The sequence below is a fragment of the Balaenoptera physalus genome, assembly GCF_965194825.1.
Source record: "Balaenoptera physalus genome assembly, chromosome: 7".
Classification (NCBI taxonomy): domain Eukaryota; kingdom Metazoa; phylum Chordata; class Mammalia; order Artiodactyla; family Balaenopteridae; genus Balaenoptera; species Balaenoptera physalus.
The window spans coordinates 101,241,245-101,257,946 of NC_138886.1; the positions used below are offsets into that span (position 1 = coordinate 101,241,245).

A 16,702-nucleotide genomic window follows, 5' to 3' on the forward strand; every position below is an offset into this window, starting at 1 on the left:
AGCATTATAATAAATTAAGTATTCCTAATACATTTTTTCTGGGAACTGTTTTGTTCCACTGGTCTATGTGTCTATGCTTTTGCAAATACCATACAGTTTTAATCACTGTAGTTTTATAATGTCTTGATACTTTTTAGTGCCAATTTGTTCTTCAAAAGCATTTTTACTTTCTTGGCTTTTTGTGTTTCCATATAAATTGTGAATTCCATAAAAAAATAGGATTTTAATCAAGATTATATTGAATCTTGATATATTATATTGAATCTTCAATCTTGATGGAATCTTGATTGAACTGATATATTATCAGTTAAGGGAGAATTAATATCTTTATAATATTCAGTCTTTCAATCTAGGGTTATAGTGTTACTCTCTATTTAATTTAGGCCTTTTCAAGTGTCCCTCTTTAAATTTTATAATATTTCTTCCTAGAGGCCTTTTAGCTATTTTTAGATTTGTTTCTAAATACTTGATTTCTTATGCTATTGTAAATGGTGTGTGTTTAAAAAGGTAATTATTTAATATTTCTTCTTCGTCTATAGAAAGACATTTGAGTATATTGATATGATATATATCTATTTCTGTATATTGACATTGTAGTCAATATATTCTGTACATACAATATACTCTGTATATTGATTTTTGTACATTGACATGGTAGTTAACCACCTTGCAAAACTCTTTTATTAATTCTAAAAATTTATTGAAAGACCCTCCATTTCATAATGATTAGAAATAGTCATAGCAGGCATCTTTGTGGTGTCCCTAAATATAAAAATGGAAAAGTTTCAGTATTTTACCACTAATTACACTGTTTGCTATGAATTCTGTTGCTGATGCTGATACCTTCCATCAGATTAAGGAAGTTCTTTTCTATTTCTAGTTGGGAAGAGGGCTTTTGCTTTTGTTTTTGTATCATAAAAGTATGTTGAATTTTATCAGATGTTCTTATGCTTTTATTGATATATGGTTTTTATTTTTAATCTGTTACTATGTTATGCTCATTCATTTTCTAAAGTCAAACTTTGTGTATCAGGGATAATACCAAATTAGTCATGCTGTGTTATTCTTTTTATATATAACTGGATTCCATTTAGCAATGTTTTTTAAAGAACTCATTATGTTCAGCATTTCATGGGAATTCCCACTGTAGAGCTAAGAGTGTACAAAAGATCAGATTTGGTATGTGTTTTATGAAGATGTTCTACCATTGGGCAATAATGATGAAATATACTGAAAACAATGTATATAATCTTTGAAGTGTTCCAAGGAATGTCATTGCTATCAGCACAGATAAAGTCATACATGTTCTTCTTAAAATTCCAACTACAGTTCAAAGAATGCTTCTGTATTTTCAGCCAAAAGCCTGGATTGTGTACCTTTGTCTTTAACAGCCATAGGAACATTGTTATCCTAGCCTTACCCTCAATAATCTTTTAAATCAGTGGCTAAAAATTAAAGCTCTGTTTTCAGTTAAGACAAAACCTTTATTTTTCACAACAGGTATAAAACCAACAATATACTCATTAATGTCAAAAGAAGAATTCTGTATGTTCACAAGTAAGATTAGACTACAATCTTCCCTTCTAATATTGTCCTTATCGGGTTTTGGTATCAGGTTACAGGAGCCACATAAAATAATTTGGAGAGTGTCTTAGTCAACTACAGCTGCCAAAACAAAATACCATGGACTAGGTGACTAAACAACAGGGATTTATTTCTCTTCGTTCTAGAGGCTGGAAGTTTCAGATCAGGGTGCCACCGTGGTTGGTTTCTGGTGAGAATTTTCTTTCTAGTTTGCAGACAGCCGGCTCCTCACTATGCCCTCACATGGAAGAGGCCACCAATACTATCAGACTAGGGTCTCACCCTTATGATCTCATTTAACCTTAATTACCTCCTAAAAACACTATCTCCAAATACAGTCACACTGGGGATCAGGGTTTCAATATGAGAATTTAGCAGGGGACAAAATTCATTTCATAGTTTTCTGCCCCACAAAATTCATGTCCTTCTCATATGAAAAATACATTCATTCCAGCACAACAGTCACGAAGTCTTAACTCATTTCAGCATCATCCCTAGTGCCTGAAGTCCAAAGTCTCATCAAAATATCTAAATCAAGTATGTTTGAGATTTGAGGTACAGTTCACCCTGAGGCAAACTTCCTCTCCAAGCTGTGAATCTATAAAACCGAACATATTATGTGCTTCCAAAATACAATGTTGGGACAGGCATAGGATAGACTTTCCTACTCCATAAGGGAGAAATAGGAGAGAAGGAAGGGGTGGCAGTTCCCAAGCAAGTTCAAAAAATAGCAAGGCAGACTCCATTAGATCTTAAGGCTCCAGAATAATCCTCTTTGCCTCAATGTCCTACCTTCCTGGACCACCGAGGTGGCAGCATCACCCTCACCCCCCACTCCTCTGTGGGGTGACCCTGCCCCTTCAGCTAGATGGGACCTGCCCACATGGCTTTCTACAGAAGCTCTGCCTCTGAAACAGAGCAGCAAATAGTTTTGTCCCCTGGGGCTATGATGCGAGTGGCAGCCCTTATGATCTCTGAATTGCCTTTTGAGTCATTCTTGCCTTTCCTTTAAGAATAGTGCAAGTTCACAGCCACATAGCTCTAGGTCCTCTTCTGTACAACCCAAGAAGTCTGACAGCTTTCCTTCATTCTCCCTGGCTTTCTCGGTCCCCTTTACTTCAAACTGGCAGTGTCTCTGCTGGTTTAATGCCATCTCTATTCCTGGCCTCTGCTGAGATGACTCATTAAATCCCTGCGTCATACCCATGATCTTGTTATCAAGTGGCTGTTCAGCCACACCCTCAGTGTTCTCTTCAGAACAAGCTTTCTTTTTTTGCAATATGACTGGGTTGAGAGTTTTCTAAATTTCTAATTTCTGGTTCCTTTTTGCTTAATAATTCCTTCTTCAATTCATATCTCTCCTCTTGCATTTTACTGTAAGCAGTAAGGCGAACCCAAGCCACACCTTCAATACTTTGCTTAGAAATCTCATTTGCTAAATATCCAATCTCATTGCTTGCAAGTTCTACCTTCCACAAAACACTAGAACACCCTTCAGCCAAGTTCTTTGCCACTTTATAACAAGGATCACCTTTCCTCCAATTTCCAATAAGCTCTTCCTCATTTCCATTTGAATGGCCCTGAACATCTACACTCCACCAATATTCTGTTCATGAATATTTATATATTTTTCTAAGTAGATGGAGGCTTTCTCTCCACCTCTCCCTTTTTCTTTTTGAGCTGTCAGCAGAATCACCTTTAATGTCCATATTTCTACCAACAATCCCTTCATAGCAATCTGGGCTTTTCCTAACATGCACCTCAAAAGTCTCCCATCCTCTCTCCTTTACCCACTTCCAAAGCCGTCCACATTTGTAGGTATATGTTACAGCAGCACTTCTCTTCTAAGCACCAAAATCTGTCTTAGTGTTCTCAAGAGGAACAGAAACACCAGGAATGTATATCAGTATCTGTATCTATATATGTATATCTCCTATTGGTTATGTTTCATAATCATGTGAGCCAATTCTTTTTAATATCTGTATCTTTTTATGTATCCTTATGTATGTGTATATATATATATATATATGTTTTTATCTTATATAAATATATATTTATATGTATATTTTATATATATTTATTTATTTTAAGGAATTGGTTCACATGATTATGCAGACTTAGAAATCTCAAGACCTGAAGTCAACAAGCTGGAGCCCCAAAAGAGTCAATGATGTAGTTCGAGTCAAATCTGAAGGCCTGGGAACCAGGAGAGCTGATGGTGTAAGTTCCAGTCCAAAAGCCAGCAGGCTTTCAGACCCAAGAAGAGCCAAAGTTCCAGTTCAAATCCAGAGGCAGGAAAAGACTGATGTTCCAGCTCAGTAGTCAATCAGAAGAAGTGATTCTCTGGAGGGTTAGTCTTTGTGACCTATTCATGTCTTCAACTGATTAGATGAGGCCCACTCACATTGGGGTGAGCAATCTTCTTTACTTAGTCCCTCAATTTATATGTTAATCTTATCCAAAAATACACTCACAAACACACTCGAATAATGTTTGGCCAAATGTCTGAGCACCCTGTGGCCTACTCAAGTTAACACATAAAATTAACCATCACAAGGATTTCCTTCTTTTCTTATTTTCTGGAAGATTTTGTGTAAATTAAAATTATTTCATCTTGAATGTTTGATAGAGCTATTTTGGCCTGGAGTTTTATGTGTGGGGAGATATTTAAAAACAGATTCAATTTCTTTAATGATTATAGGAATATAAGCTTTTCTCCATTTTTTTTCTTGAGTTGATTACGATAAGTGATACTTTCTAACAATTTGTCCTTTTTTTCATATATTGACATGATTTTCTGCATATTTTGAAATGGTCTAAAGTTATTATATACTTTATTATCTTTAATTATCTGCCCCAGATATAATGTCTGTTTTATCATTTTTCATATTGGTTTTATGTGTCTTTGTTTGTTTCTTAATGAACCATGTCACACTTTTGTCAATTTTATTAGTTTTATCAAGGTTGAAACTATTGGCTTTACTGTTCCATTCTATTTTATGTTACTTTTTTACTTCATTATTTTTTTTACTTTTGCCTTCCACCTTCTTTGGGTATAAATTGCTTTTCTTTTTGTAACTTCTTAAAATGGATGCTTAGTCCATTAACTTTTCAGGCTTTCTTCTTGTCTAGCTTATGTACATAAGGCTATAAATTTTTTCTAAATACTGCTTTAGCTGCATTCCACAAGTGTTGATATGTAGTATTTTATTACTGACTTCAAACTATTTTCTAATATCCATTAGAATTTCTCCTTTGGTTCATAGTTTACTTAAAAAGGTATTTCTTGATTTACATTAGGAATTTAACATGTATTTTAAAATATTGATTTATAACTTAGCTTTCTCATGGTCAGAGAGCATACTTTCCATGAGTCCAATCCATTTACATCTGTTGTTGAGTCTTAGTTTGTGGTCCATCTGCTTATTTTTGTTAATGTTTTGTGATTTTAAAGAGAAAATGCATTCAGCATGTGTTATGTGAACTGTATATATTTGTCCACTTTCCATATTTGTCCACTTTTGTTAATCATTTTATTCAAATATTGTCTGTCAATTACTGAGAAATGTGTGTTCAGATCTTCCACTATAGTTGTCAGTTTGTCTATTTCTTCTTGTAGTTCTGTCAAATTCCATATTATTTATATTTAGACTACATTATATGGTCAATATATATTTAAGATTAGTGTGACTTCCAGGTAAAATAACCTTTATTATATAATTGACTTTCTTTACCTACAATAATTTTTTTTGCTTTAGATTTTATTTTATCTGATATTTATGTAACTTGTTTTAGCTACTGTTTAGATATTAATGCTTTCTGTATACTTATGTTTTAGATGTTTCCCTTATGGACAGTATAAGTTAGATTTTATTTTTATCTAGTTTGACAATCTTTATTTTTTCACTGGCGTAATTTTCTTCACTTTTAATCATTTTAGTTACTGACTTACTGAGATTTATTTCTATAATCTTAGTTTGTGCTATTTGTCCCATCTATTCCTTGTTTCTTTTCCTCTCCTTTCTTGTCTTGTTACATTAGCCAAATATGGTTATAATTATTTTTTCACCTTTGAACTTGTTAATACTGTTCCTATCCTATTTGTAGTTTCCCTAGAAATTAAAGCATGTACAATTAACTCCACAAATCTGAATTTGATCAAATCCTTACCCTCCTCCTGAGCAATACATGGATCTTGGAATACTTTCAATTCATTTACCCCTCTTTTGAATTAAATGTTATTATCTCCATTTGAAAGTCCATCTTGGTTTGTTTTTTAATTCTGTAGAGATTATCACTGTTTTATTCAGTCAATGCTAATTTACATTTGCTTATATATTTACCACTTTCTTTGTTCTTTTTTCCTTTCCTATCTTAGACCTACCATTTGGGATCAGTTTCCTACTGCCTAAACTACACTCTTTAGAATTTCCTTTAATGAGATTTTGTTGCTGACAGATCCTCTTCTCTTAATTTTCATTTATCTGTAAATAAAAAATTCATCCTCATTTTTGATAGATAGGTTTACAGTTATTTTCTTATAGTACATTGAAAATCACTATTATTTTACAATTATCATCAGCCAAAAAAGCAACCAAATCATTTTGTGCACAAAACCAAACCTACAAATTGGTATAAAAGGAACAAAAGCATTTGTAAGATTGGTAACTATGAACCAGGCACAAGAGCTTCTTAAAATTTTTCTCCCATAAATATAAGAGATGCAGAATAAGAGCTGAAACTACAGGCACCATTTGATTAAGCTTCAATAAACTACTGCATTCTCCAATATCTATGTGCTTTTGCACAGGGCAAGTAGGTGATTAAAAGAGATTGAAAAAGACAACCAGCCCTGCATTTTTCAAATCTTTGCACTACCCTCTTCAACTGCCCCCAGGACATTGGTATTGCTTTTGCTTTACTATTTGCATTAGTTTTCTATTGCTGAGTAACCATTTACCACAAACGTGGCACCTTGAAACAATACCCATTTATTATCTCACAGTCATGCATGTCAAGAATCTGGGCTTGGCATGGCTGGGTAATCTGCTCAGAGTCTCACAAGGCTGAAATCAAAATATCAGAAAGGCTGGTATCCCATTTGAGGTTTGGGGTCCTCTTTCCAGTTCATGTGGCTGTTAGCAGAACTCATTTCCTTGCAGCTATAAAACTCACGGGGGCTGCATCTTCAAGGTCAGCATAATAGCATCTCTCTGACACTCAACCTTCTTGTAAAGAGTTCACCTTATTATGTCTGGTCCACCTAGCATAGTCTCCCTTTTCATTAACTCAAAGTCAACTGATGAGTAACCTAATGATAAGAATGATATTCTATCATTTTCACTGATCCTCCCCACACTCAAGGGGAGGGGATTTTACAGGGTATGTACAGCAGGTGGCAAAAACTAATTCTAAAGGTCAATTCAAATTCTGCCTACCAGACTACCCCAAAGAGAAGGCCTCAGGGCTTCCATCTGGCTCTTCTTACTGTAATAGGCCTCCCTCACTCCCCAGACTGCAGAGATCATGCATGAATCATACCAGTTTTTTAGTATATTTATTCAAATTATATATTCAGTAACCACAGGTTAGATTCACGGTCCCTTTGAGTCCACTGAGACACAGTCCCAGCCCAAAATGTCATTTACCTCCTATATGATGTAGCTCCAGGCTGACTTGTGGACATTGGTGGTGCTTTGTGTCCCAGAAATTAGCATTGACAAAGAGCCAGTGTTTACCATCTCTGAAAAGTCTGGTGTTTCCTTTTGCCTAGTGCACAACGATTCTGTAATTGCCTGCAGAGCCCTTCCTTCCAGCAGCAGTGGGTCCTGGTCTGCAGTCTCCTTCTACACTCTGTGAACCAGCCCCGTCTTCTAAGCTTCTAGGTTCTTAAACCCCAACCCCTTCCTTTTGTTTTTCAAGCTCCAGAGATGGTAGCTTCTCCTGCCTCTGTGTCACCTCACCGTTTGCTTTTTGCACTTTTAGTCCTCCAATGTCTGTTTAACCAATTCTCTGTTTTAAAATGAAGGAATGAACCCAGAGGACATTATGCTAAGTGAAATAAGCCAGTCACAGAAGGACAAATACTGCATGATTCCACTTATAAGAAGAATCTAAAATAGTCAGATTCATAGAAGCAGAGAGTGGAATGGTGAATGTCAGTGACTGCGGGGAGAGGAAAATGGGGAAATGTCTGTCAGTGAGTGCAAAGTTTCAGTTACGCAAGATGAATAAATTCTAGAGATCTGCTGTACAACGTTGTGCCGATAGTTAACCATACGGTTAAATGCACTTAAGAACTTGTTAAAAGGGTTTATGTTAAGTGTTCTTACAGGAATTCCCTGGCAGTCAAGTGGTTAGGACTCCGAGCTTCCACTGCTGGGGCCCAGGGTTCAATCCCTGGTTGGGGAACTAAGACCCCGCATGCCACACAACAAAGAAGCATAAAAAACAAACAAACAAAAACAGTGTTCTTACAACAACAAAGAAGAAGCACAAGGAAATTTTTGGAGGTAATTGATATATCTATTATTTTGTGGTGATGGTTTCATGGGTGTATGTGTATGTACAAAGTCATCAAACTATATACGTTAAATAGGTACATCAGTTGTATATCAACTGCACCTAAATAAAGCTTTTCAAAATAAATAGATAAAATAAAATGTCTCCATTAAAATAACTGTTATAGTTCCTATTTTTCTGACTGGAGCCAGATATATATCCAAGGGTTCCTCAATAATAGAATGGGTAAATAAACTACAATATATTCATATAATGGACCATCATATATATTGAAATACAGTTGAACATATTATTGCTGCACGTGGATGAAACTCACCCATGCTGTGACACAAAAGGACATATACAGTATGATTCCACTTACATACATTCTAAAATTAAATCCTCTTGTGTAGGGATGCATACATCGAGTGTAAAAACATAACAAAAACAAGGACGTCCTTACCATGAGCAGCAGAGTAGCAGTTGCCCACAGCAGAGACGGAGGGCTTGCTACCAACTAGAAGGGCACACTTCTGGGGCATCAGTCGTGTTTCCTGTCTTCACCTGAGTGCGGTCTATAGAGGTGTTTTTTACACTTTTCTGTATGTGTGTCATAGTTCACAGTGTAAAATATTTTATTTGTTATTTTAATTCTAATACAGATGACCTTGTAACTTACATAAACTTGCAGCCTTACTTTCCATGAAAACTGTTTCTTTCCTATGTGCTTATATCAAGACTTCAGGCCTCTCTCAGGGAATAATATTAAAAACAGTTTTATTGCAAGAAGAAAGTGCTACTCTGAGCACATCAGTGACTTCTGAAGTGGCTGTAGAACATACTCAAGAAGTTTAGTACTTACTTCACACTGAGCCACGGCATAGGTAGTTGTATTAAAACGTGCCAAGGAAGATGAACTTGGGTCTGGTAGCACTAAACCTGGAACACAACAGCAAACATTTATTAAACTCAGAAAATTGAAACTAACGTTCATGCCTTTTTGGACCTTTATCTCTTTAAAATTGTTCTCAAACCATATTTTCAGAGGTAATCTGATTTATCATCTATATATACTTAAGTCAAAGTATGTTTATATTTATTTGTGTATGTTAAGTACATTTAATATATCTAAGCATTCTGCATCTCAAACGAAACAATAATTTTTAGCAAATTTATGGTAAACTTATAATGGAAGTATATAAATAAATTATATAAGTTTTCATGAATTAACTCCTGCGTGTCAAATCACAGCTTTCTTTTCCCTAATAGTATTAGGTTTATATAGAACTTGAAACAATTTTAGAAGCCCCAAGGGGATTTCAGCAATATGGTCATGCCAATGATGGCTGCTTTTCCTATGCTAGTTTCTCCCCACTTCAGGAATCAATTTCAAATGATTCCTCTTAGGTACCTAGTACAATTACCCCTCAGTATCCAGAGGAGATTCATTACAGTACCCGCTGCAGATACCAAAATCCTCTGATGCTCAAGTTCTTTATATAAAATGATGTAGTATTTACATATAACCTACCCACATCCTCCTGTATACTTTAAATCATCTCTAGATTACTCATAGTACCTAATACAATGTAAATGTTATGTAAATAGTTGCTGGCAGGTGGCAAATTCAACGTAAATTCTATGTAAATAGTTGCTGGTGCATGGCAAATTCAAGTTTTCCTTTTTGGAACTTTCTGGAATTTTTTAATTTAATGTTTTTGATCTGAGTTGGTTGAATCCACAGATGCGAAACCCGCAGATATGGAGGGTCAAATGTATGCATTTCTTTGGCTAAGTTTCTATAAGAAGAACACAGGCAGACATAAAACAAATGTTAATTATACTTAAAACTTTTATCATATTGTCAAGGCTTTATTTATTTAGACAGAATAAAATATCCAACTACAAGGTTTTTTTCCTTAAAGGAACTTTAAAGAAATTCCATGCATTATCACTTAGCAATTTTACTAACTTTAAATATATTCAAAATGAATTCTTATTGTAAGATTATAATTTTACTTAAATATGAGAGAAGAAAAAGCACGAATTCAGACTTTCTCTAACAAGCACACCTTTAGCAACTGACATTGCCGGGAGTATGAATTTTCCAGCTATAAATTACTAAACACAATTGCTTAATAGTCAAATAAGGAAAGGTGTTCAGAAATGCCACATAATACCGCACAAAGATTGTATTGCTCTGCAGCATTTAGAGAAAAACTAATGGTAAAAATAAAATTCCAGGATAAAAATGTTAACTTGATAAAGTATTGTGATTATATATAGATAGATAGATAGATATAGATAGATAGATATGTAGTCTTTCTCTTTTAGGTTCCTTCTAAAAATTGTCAAACCTATCATTACTCCCACCTATCAGTGTTTTGTTATCCAAAGTACCCCATCCGCTGGTGCTGTGTAGTGAGCGATACTCTGGCCTTGACTTCTCTGCTGGAGCCTCAGCCTCAGCCCCGGAAGCACCACCACCTGAGCACGCTACATCACTTATCCTACATTCAGTGCTTCCTACACCTCTCTTGAATTAGAACCTCTCTTGGTTCTCATCTTTGCAAGGGTACTCAAGTTCTCTTTAATTGTTTCTTCTATTCCCCATAAAAAAGTCCACTCACAAATATTTATAGGACAGTTTTATTTACTTCCAGAGTTTGCCTATCCTGAATTCCTTATGAGCCTACTCCCTCCCCTCCAGAATATTCATCAGCTGGCACAGGCCCAGAGTCATGGGACTCTAATCCAATCCAGTGTGAGCCAAAAAACTGTGGCATGAAAGGAAAGGGGAACTCACACAGGTAGAAGCTCCACTAACTCATTTGCCTAAGAAGTGGCTTCTGTTAAGACAATAAAATACCCCTTCAGTTAAAAGTAACATCCACAGTTTTTTTTTTTAATTAAATTCTCATATTATTAATACCCTCATAATGAGAAAAATTTAAGAAATCCATGTACTGAAAAGGATGACACATTCTTAGCTTCCAGAGTCATGGGCAAATGTCAGGAAATCTTAGTGGAGAACAAAAAGGTTAAGAGATAGTTGAAAATGGCTTAAAGCGGGCTCGCGGAGGATGAAGAGCGGAGGAGGATCAGGGGCATCGAGATGCACGTCTGAGGGAGTCTCCCATGACGTCTCCGCAGCTGCGCTTTGCCGTATCCCGCTCTGCCTCTTACGGCTCTGAACACGCGGACCCGTGTTGCCTCGGCTCTGTCCAATTTGAACAACAGCCGACTTCCCCATCGCCAGAGTGGTTTGCCTCATGCTGCAACACATGGGAGCATTCCAAAACTGGGAAGTGATTGGTATGAATTGAAAAATTTTACCAATGACAAACATGTTTTATGAAATATTTCGTCATGCTGAAAAAAAGGTAGTTCCAGTTAAGCATAATATTTTGCTTTCTTTGTGATAGAAAAATCTCTAAATTGTATAAAATAAAACCCAACAAAATGGCTCTTCGAATATTTTACCAAATGAGAGTAGAAACACACACACACACACACACACACACACTAACCTTGGGCTCTAAACTGGCTTACAAGAGCTAATCTCCCACCTTCATAGTAAACTGGCTCCCTTGTAGCCAGCTGGGCCCATGGAAGTGTAGCGCAATAGGTCCTGATTTAGGCAACAGTTAGCCCCATACCCTTTTAGATCTGAGTTCCTCACCCTTATTCAGGTGTTCAATTTCTAACCACAGGTCAGATTGGTACTTCTCTCTGGCTTTCATTTTACTAAAAGAGGCAGAAAGAAGGGAAGACATCATTAAGTGCTAAGTGCAAGAGACTGACCTATAATTGGATCCCACATAACTGGAATGTGGGGCTAATACAGTTAGTCTTCAGTCAAGCTGAACGTCTTACAACATTCCAAATAACATTCCTTGTTTCATAAGGAACCAAAATAATGGAGCAAATATATATATGTGTATATATATTTAATGTATATATTAGTTTCAATCTGATTCACATGCCTACTTTTGAGCAAATGTGTGAACTGAGATGCCCTATGCATAAGATGAAATAACATATTTATTCTGAAAGATTACACAGATGTTCTTTGATAGCTTTTTACACTGTATCATTCACACACTGAGAAATGTTTAAATAAAGTATACTAGTCCTATAACTGGAATCCTGATGGAATCTTGATTGAATTGATACATTATCAGTTAAGGGAGAATTAATATCTTTATAATATTGAGTCTTTCAATCTCGGATTATAGTATAACTCTCTATGTAACTTAGGCCTTTTCAAGTGTCCCTCTTTAAATTTTATAATATTTCTTCCTAGAGGCCTTTTAGCTATTGTTAGATTTGTTTCTAAATACTTGATTTCTTATGCTATTGTAAATGGTGTGTGTTTAAAAAGGTAATTATTTAATATTTCTTCTTCATATATAGAAATACATTTGATTTGAGTATATCAACGTGATATGTATTTATTTCTATATATTGACATTGGTTTTTCTATTGTCCAGAAAAAAGTCCACTCACAACTATTTATTGGACAAATATTTACTTCCAGAGTTTGCCTATCCTGAATTCCTTATGAGCCTACTCCCTCCCCTCCAGAATATTCATCAGCTGGCACAGGCCCAGAGTCATGGGACTCTAATCCAATCCAATGTGAGCCAAAAAACTGTGGCATGAAAGGAAAGGGGAACTCACACAGGTAGAAGCTCCACTAACTCATTTGCCTAAGAAGTGGCTTCTGTTAAGACAATAAAATACCCCTTCAGTTAAAGGTAACATCCACAGTTGTTTTTTTAAATTAAATTCTCATATTATTAATACCCTCATAATGAAAAAAATTTAAGAAATCCATGTATTGAAAAGGGTGACACATTCTTAGCTTCCAGAGTCATGGGCAAATGTCAGGAAATCTTAGTGGAGAACAAAAAGGTTAAGAGATAGTTGAAAATGGCTTAAAGCGGGCTCGCGGAGGATGAAGAGCGGAGGAGGATGAGGGGCATCGTGATGCAAGTCTGAGGGAGTCTCCCATGACGTCTCCGCAGCTGCGCTTTGCCGTATCCCACTCTGCCTCTTACAGCTCTGAACACACGGACCCGTGTTGCCTCGACTCTGTCCAATTTGAACAACAGCCGACTTCCCCATCGCCAGAGTGGTTTGCCTCATGCTGCAACACATGGGAGCATTCCAAAACTGGGAAGTGTCTGGTATGAATTGAAAAATTTTACCAATGACAAACATGTTTTTACGAAATATATCATGATGCTGAAAAAAAGTAGTTCCACTGAAAGATTTGACAACTGCATCAAGGTTTGTTTCATAAGGAACCCAAATAATGGAGCAAATAAATGTGTATATATATTAACTTTCAATCTGCTTTACATGCCTACTTTTGAGCAGATATGAGAACTGAGATGCCCTAAGCATAAGATGAAATAACATGTTTATTGTGGACGATTACACAGATGTTATTTGATAGCTCTTTACACTGTATCATTCACACAATGAGAAATGTCTTTTCCTTTTCATGTTTAATAAAGTATACTGGTCTTATAACTGGGTCATTTGCAGCATATAAAGCTTTTGGCTTTAAATAATTCAACTTCTTGCACTGAAGTTGATCCACATGTTAACGATTACAGTTAAGTGAATAAGGCTTTAGGCATGAAAGTGGCCCTCAGAGGCTTATGTTTCTTCTCATCTCACTAAAATGACTCTTTTGGAGCACGTTTATGTAAGAAACGGATGTCATATATAGTTTTTCACACTGGTTTGAATTTTCTTTCTTTTCTTCCTTTTACTCTCCAATATTACACCACCTCACCTACACTGATGTATTCATTAGCTATGTTTATTGTCTATTTGTATGATTATCATCCACAGTGTTGGAGTTTAATTTGCTCTATTTTTGTGGTAAGAATGAAACAAACTGCTTCACTAACCAGCAAACAGAATGGAGAGAGGAGCCCTTTAAAAAATATACATGTTGCAATATACAAGTTACAAGCTATAATTAAAAATATGAGAAAACCAACCTCAGTAGACCCTTTAGAAGTTAAAGGTCTATGGGAAATAGGCCACATTTTGAGTTTACCTCATTCTATTTTCATTCAAAAATTTTTTTCCTACATATACGAGGTGTTTCTTACTAGAGGATTTTGGGTGCCTGTGAATCAAGGAAATTTTGCAAATAAGGAGAAAACAACAGAAACTTCATTCACAGATGATTCAGTTTTCAGTATTATTGATACCATTTTGTAGAGATGCCAGAATCAATTAAAGCCTGTTGAAAGTACATATGTTAAAAGTAACTAATTGCTTTCAAATTTTCATTACTTTTCACTTCACAGAAAAAAACTATTCTTTAAAAAAAAACACTAAACTTTATGTCATAGGAAGAAACTAAACACATAACTATGCTTTAAGTACTTTGCAACCAGATTATAAATAAGTCGTTTTAAAAATGGTGTCAGTCGGTCTCACCAGTTTAGAGTGCTTGGAGCAGCCTCTGGGAGGATCTTTCTGGAAATTCGCTCTCTGTCGAAAGCCGGCTCCAACTTAAGCATAGCTGACATATCCAGTTTATCAAATCGCTCCATTGCCCCTGGCATTTTCTACAAAATCAGATAAGAAGGTTTTGATTTCCATCTTATATTTACAAAATTTTAAATCACTTCTAGAAAAACTTAGGAGGTGCTGGGGACCATTAGTTTTCTTGAATAGTGAATAGAAAAACTGATTGTTAAATTGTATTATTTTCATTAAATTTGGGGATATTATTAAAGATTCATATGAACAGTCTCATTTTTCTGCTTATAACTACGATAGATGCCTCCCCTCCCAAAAAAGCAGGGCTCATCTCTTATGAAAAGGCATTTTTCAGGTTGAGATCTAGACAAATTGACATTAGTCAGCAACTTTAGTATCATCATTTTTAGCTTTCCTTTTTTCCATTCTATGAGTCTTCCTGGGCTGTGACTGACACTCACTCTTGCTCCTTTAACCAAGCTGGAATTTCGTAAAGACTCCACTTCTTTGGTTTTTTCTAAGATCAAGTCCTGGGCATCCTTTTCATCCTTGATGCTGCAATATAGAAAGAAAAAACAGATATAAAATGCAAACATGGAAAAAAATTAATCAACCTAAATGAGGATATGAGAAAGATACATGACAGCAAATCTTAGCATAAGACTGTTTAAGGAGTCATAACAAGTAATTTACGACCAACAGAAAAGAGTAAAAATCTAGAGATGCTACCAAAATATATAGCCCTGGATTTTCACAATGCTCTTAGAAAATGTGAAGTGGCTGGCTGGATTTAAGAAACATTGAACAGGAGTAGACGAATTCCTAGGTTCAGACCACGTAGTTGGGGAAATCATTAATTCAAGGCAAAGACAGTTTTATGGACTTAATTAAGAAATGTCACTATTCCGAACTGTTTATTCTTAATTAGAGATTAATGTAAATATTAATGTAAGCATTGAAAATCTACACTACACCCATCTGTAAAATAGCTTACTGGTAAGCATTACGTACAGTCTACACCACTTATTACTATAACAGCCTTAAACCTCCGTTCCCAGAAGGATTGCTCAGTTAATGAGATGGTTAGTCCCATCACTCCCTAGCAAGTTCTGTGCTGGCAAATAAAAACTCAGGTATAAAAGAGAACGAAAGAAAATTGTAGACATACAAAGAGGTAGAAAGTTTATAACACACAGACTTTTCTGAAAGAGTTCTTCCAGGATGTTCTCTATTGCAAAACAAAAGCTGAATTCAAGAGAGAGGGAAACAGGATACAAGAACAGTGGCAACAACTATAATTGTAACTTATGATTAAGTCTAATATACTGTCAGTAAATTATAATCTGGATCTAAAATCCCATATGATATCAGCGTTAGATCTGGAGTGGAACTCTCAGAGTTCTGAGCCAAATGCAGGGAGAACACAAGAGCCCTACTCTCACTGTCTCCACTGGCCATTCAATCTTCGTGAAGCAGCAGTCGTCATAGAATAATGACTCTGCTGGATCAAAATCAACGCCTACCAGTAAATAAGCAAATTCTTTGAGCACCTTAGAAAAGATGTGCCCTATAGAAACAAATTACACAATTTTGAATATTTTTATTGTTAAGGAAAACTTAGAGCATCTTGTATCCTTACAGTAAGAGGTAATATCACAGATTCTCATATCACTGAACTTGAAAAATACATTTCTTCGAATCTGATCTCCAGAAACTTTGTTAGGCTCAATTATGATGTTTTTGTATTAAGTGTGATTATAGTGGAAATTTTTGAAATAAAGCTGCATCTCACATATACTTACATGTGATACATGATATGAAGGGCTTTCAGGAGAAAAAAATATTTCTTGTGTGGCTTCCCTGCATGTTAATAATCAAAGAAGCAAACTTAGCACAAGCTTGAACAAATTCTTATGGAATTTAAAAGGAAATAACTGCCTACGAACAAATCACAATTTAAAAAGTTTAGGCAAAACACAAGACAAACGCAAACCAAAATACGTGCAGGGAAGAAACAACAGTGAAACTAGTATGGGCATTGGGTCACATATTCCTGGGAACCAATTTGGTTCTAGCTGCTAGGATTTATGTGAACCTAAGTATA

At 35.6% G+C, this 16,702-nt stretch overlaps 2 protein-coding genes across 2 annotated transcripts in view; both read right to left on the minus strand.

Annotated features, from left to right (window-relative positions):
• Positions 1-10,836, minus strand: part of LOC309664319 (serine/threonine-protein kinase MRCK alpha-like) — a gene marked incomplete at its 3' end in the record, with an annotated part of 28,725 nt that extends 17,889 nt beyond the window's left edge. Inside the window, exon 1 of the mRNA XM_082469499.1 lies at positions 8,948-10,836. Coding sequence (XP_082325625.1) covers positions 8,948-9,079 — 132 coding nt within the window. The 5' untranslated portion in view covers positions 9,080-10,836. The remainder of the gene's footprint in view (positions 1-8,947) is intronic.
• A 1,975-nt stretch (positions 10,837-12,811) lies between these two features.
• Positions 12,812-15,995, minus strand: LOC309664597 (uncharacterized protein). Its single transcript, XM_082470105.1, has 3 exons — positions 15,060-15,995; positions 14,554-14,684; positions 12,812-13,237 (listed from the first exon to the last, which is right to left on the minus strand). Exons 1-3 carry the CDS (start codon positions 15,192-15,194, stop codon positions 12,985-12,987), a joined length of 519 nt encoding a protein of 172 aa, XP_082326231.1. The 5' UTR covers positions 15,195-15,995; the 3' UTR covers positions 12,812-12,984.
• Positions 15,996-16,702: the final 707 nt, after the last annotated feature.

Excerpts from the sequence above, each read along its gene's own strand:
- LOC309664597 (XM_082470105.1), bottom strand. The coding sequence starts at position 15,194 with ATGTTTGCATTTTATATCTGTTTTTTCTTTCTATATTGCAGCATCAAG. Across the intron at positions 14,685-15,059 it reads GCTTGGTTAAAGGAGCAAGA|AAAATGCCAGGGGCAATGGA; the intron begins GTGAGTGTCAGT and ends CTGATTTTGTAG. Across the intron at positions 13,238-14,553 it reads GCTCCAAGCACTCTAAACTG|CATGAGGCAAACCACTCTGG; the intron begins GTGAGACCGACT and ends CATGTGTTGCAG.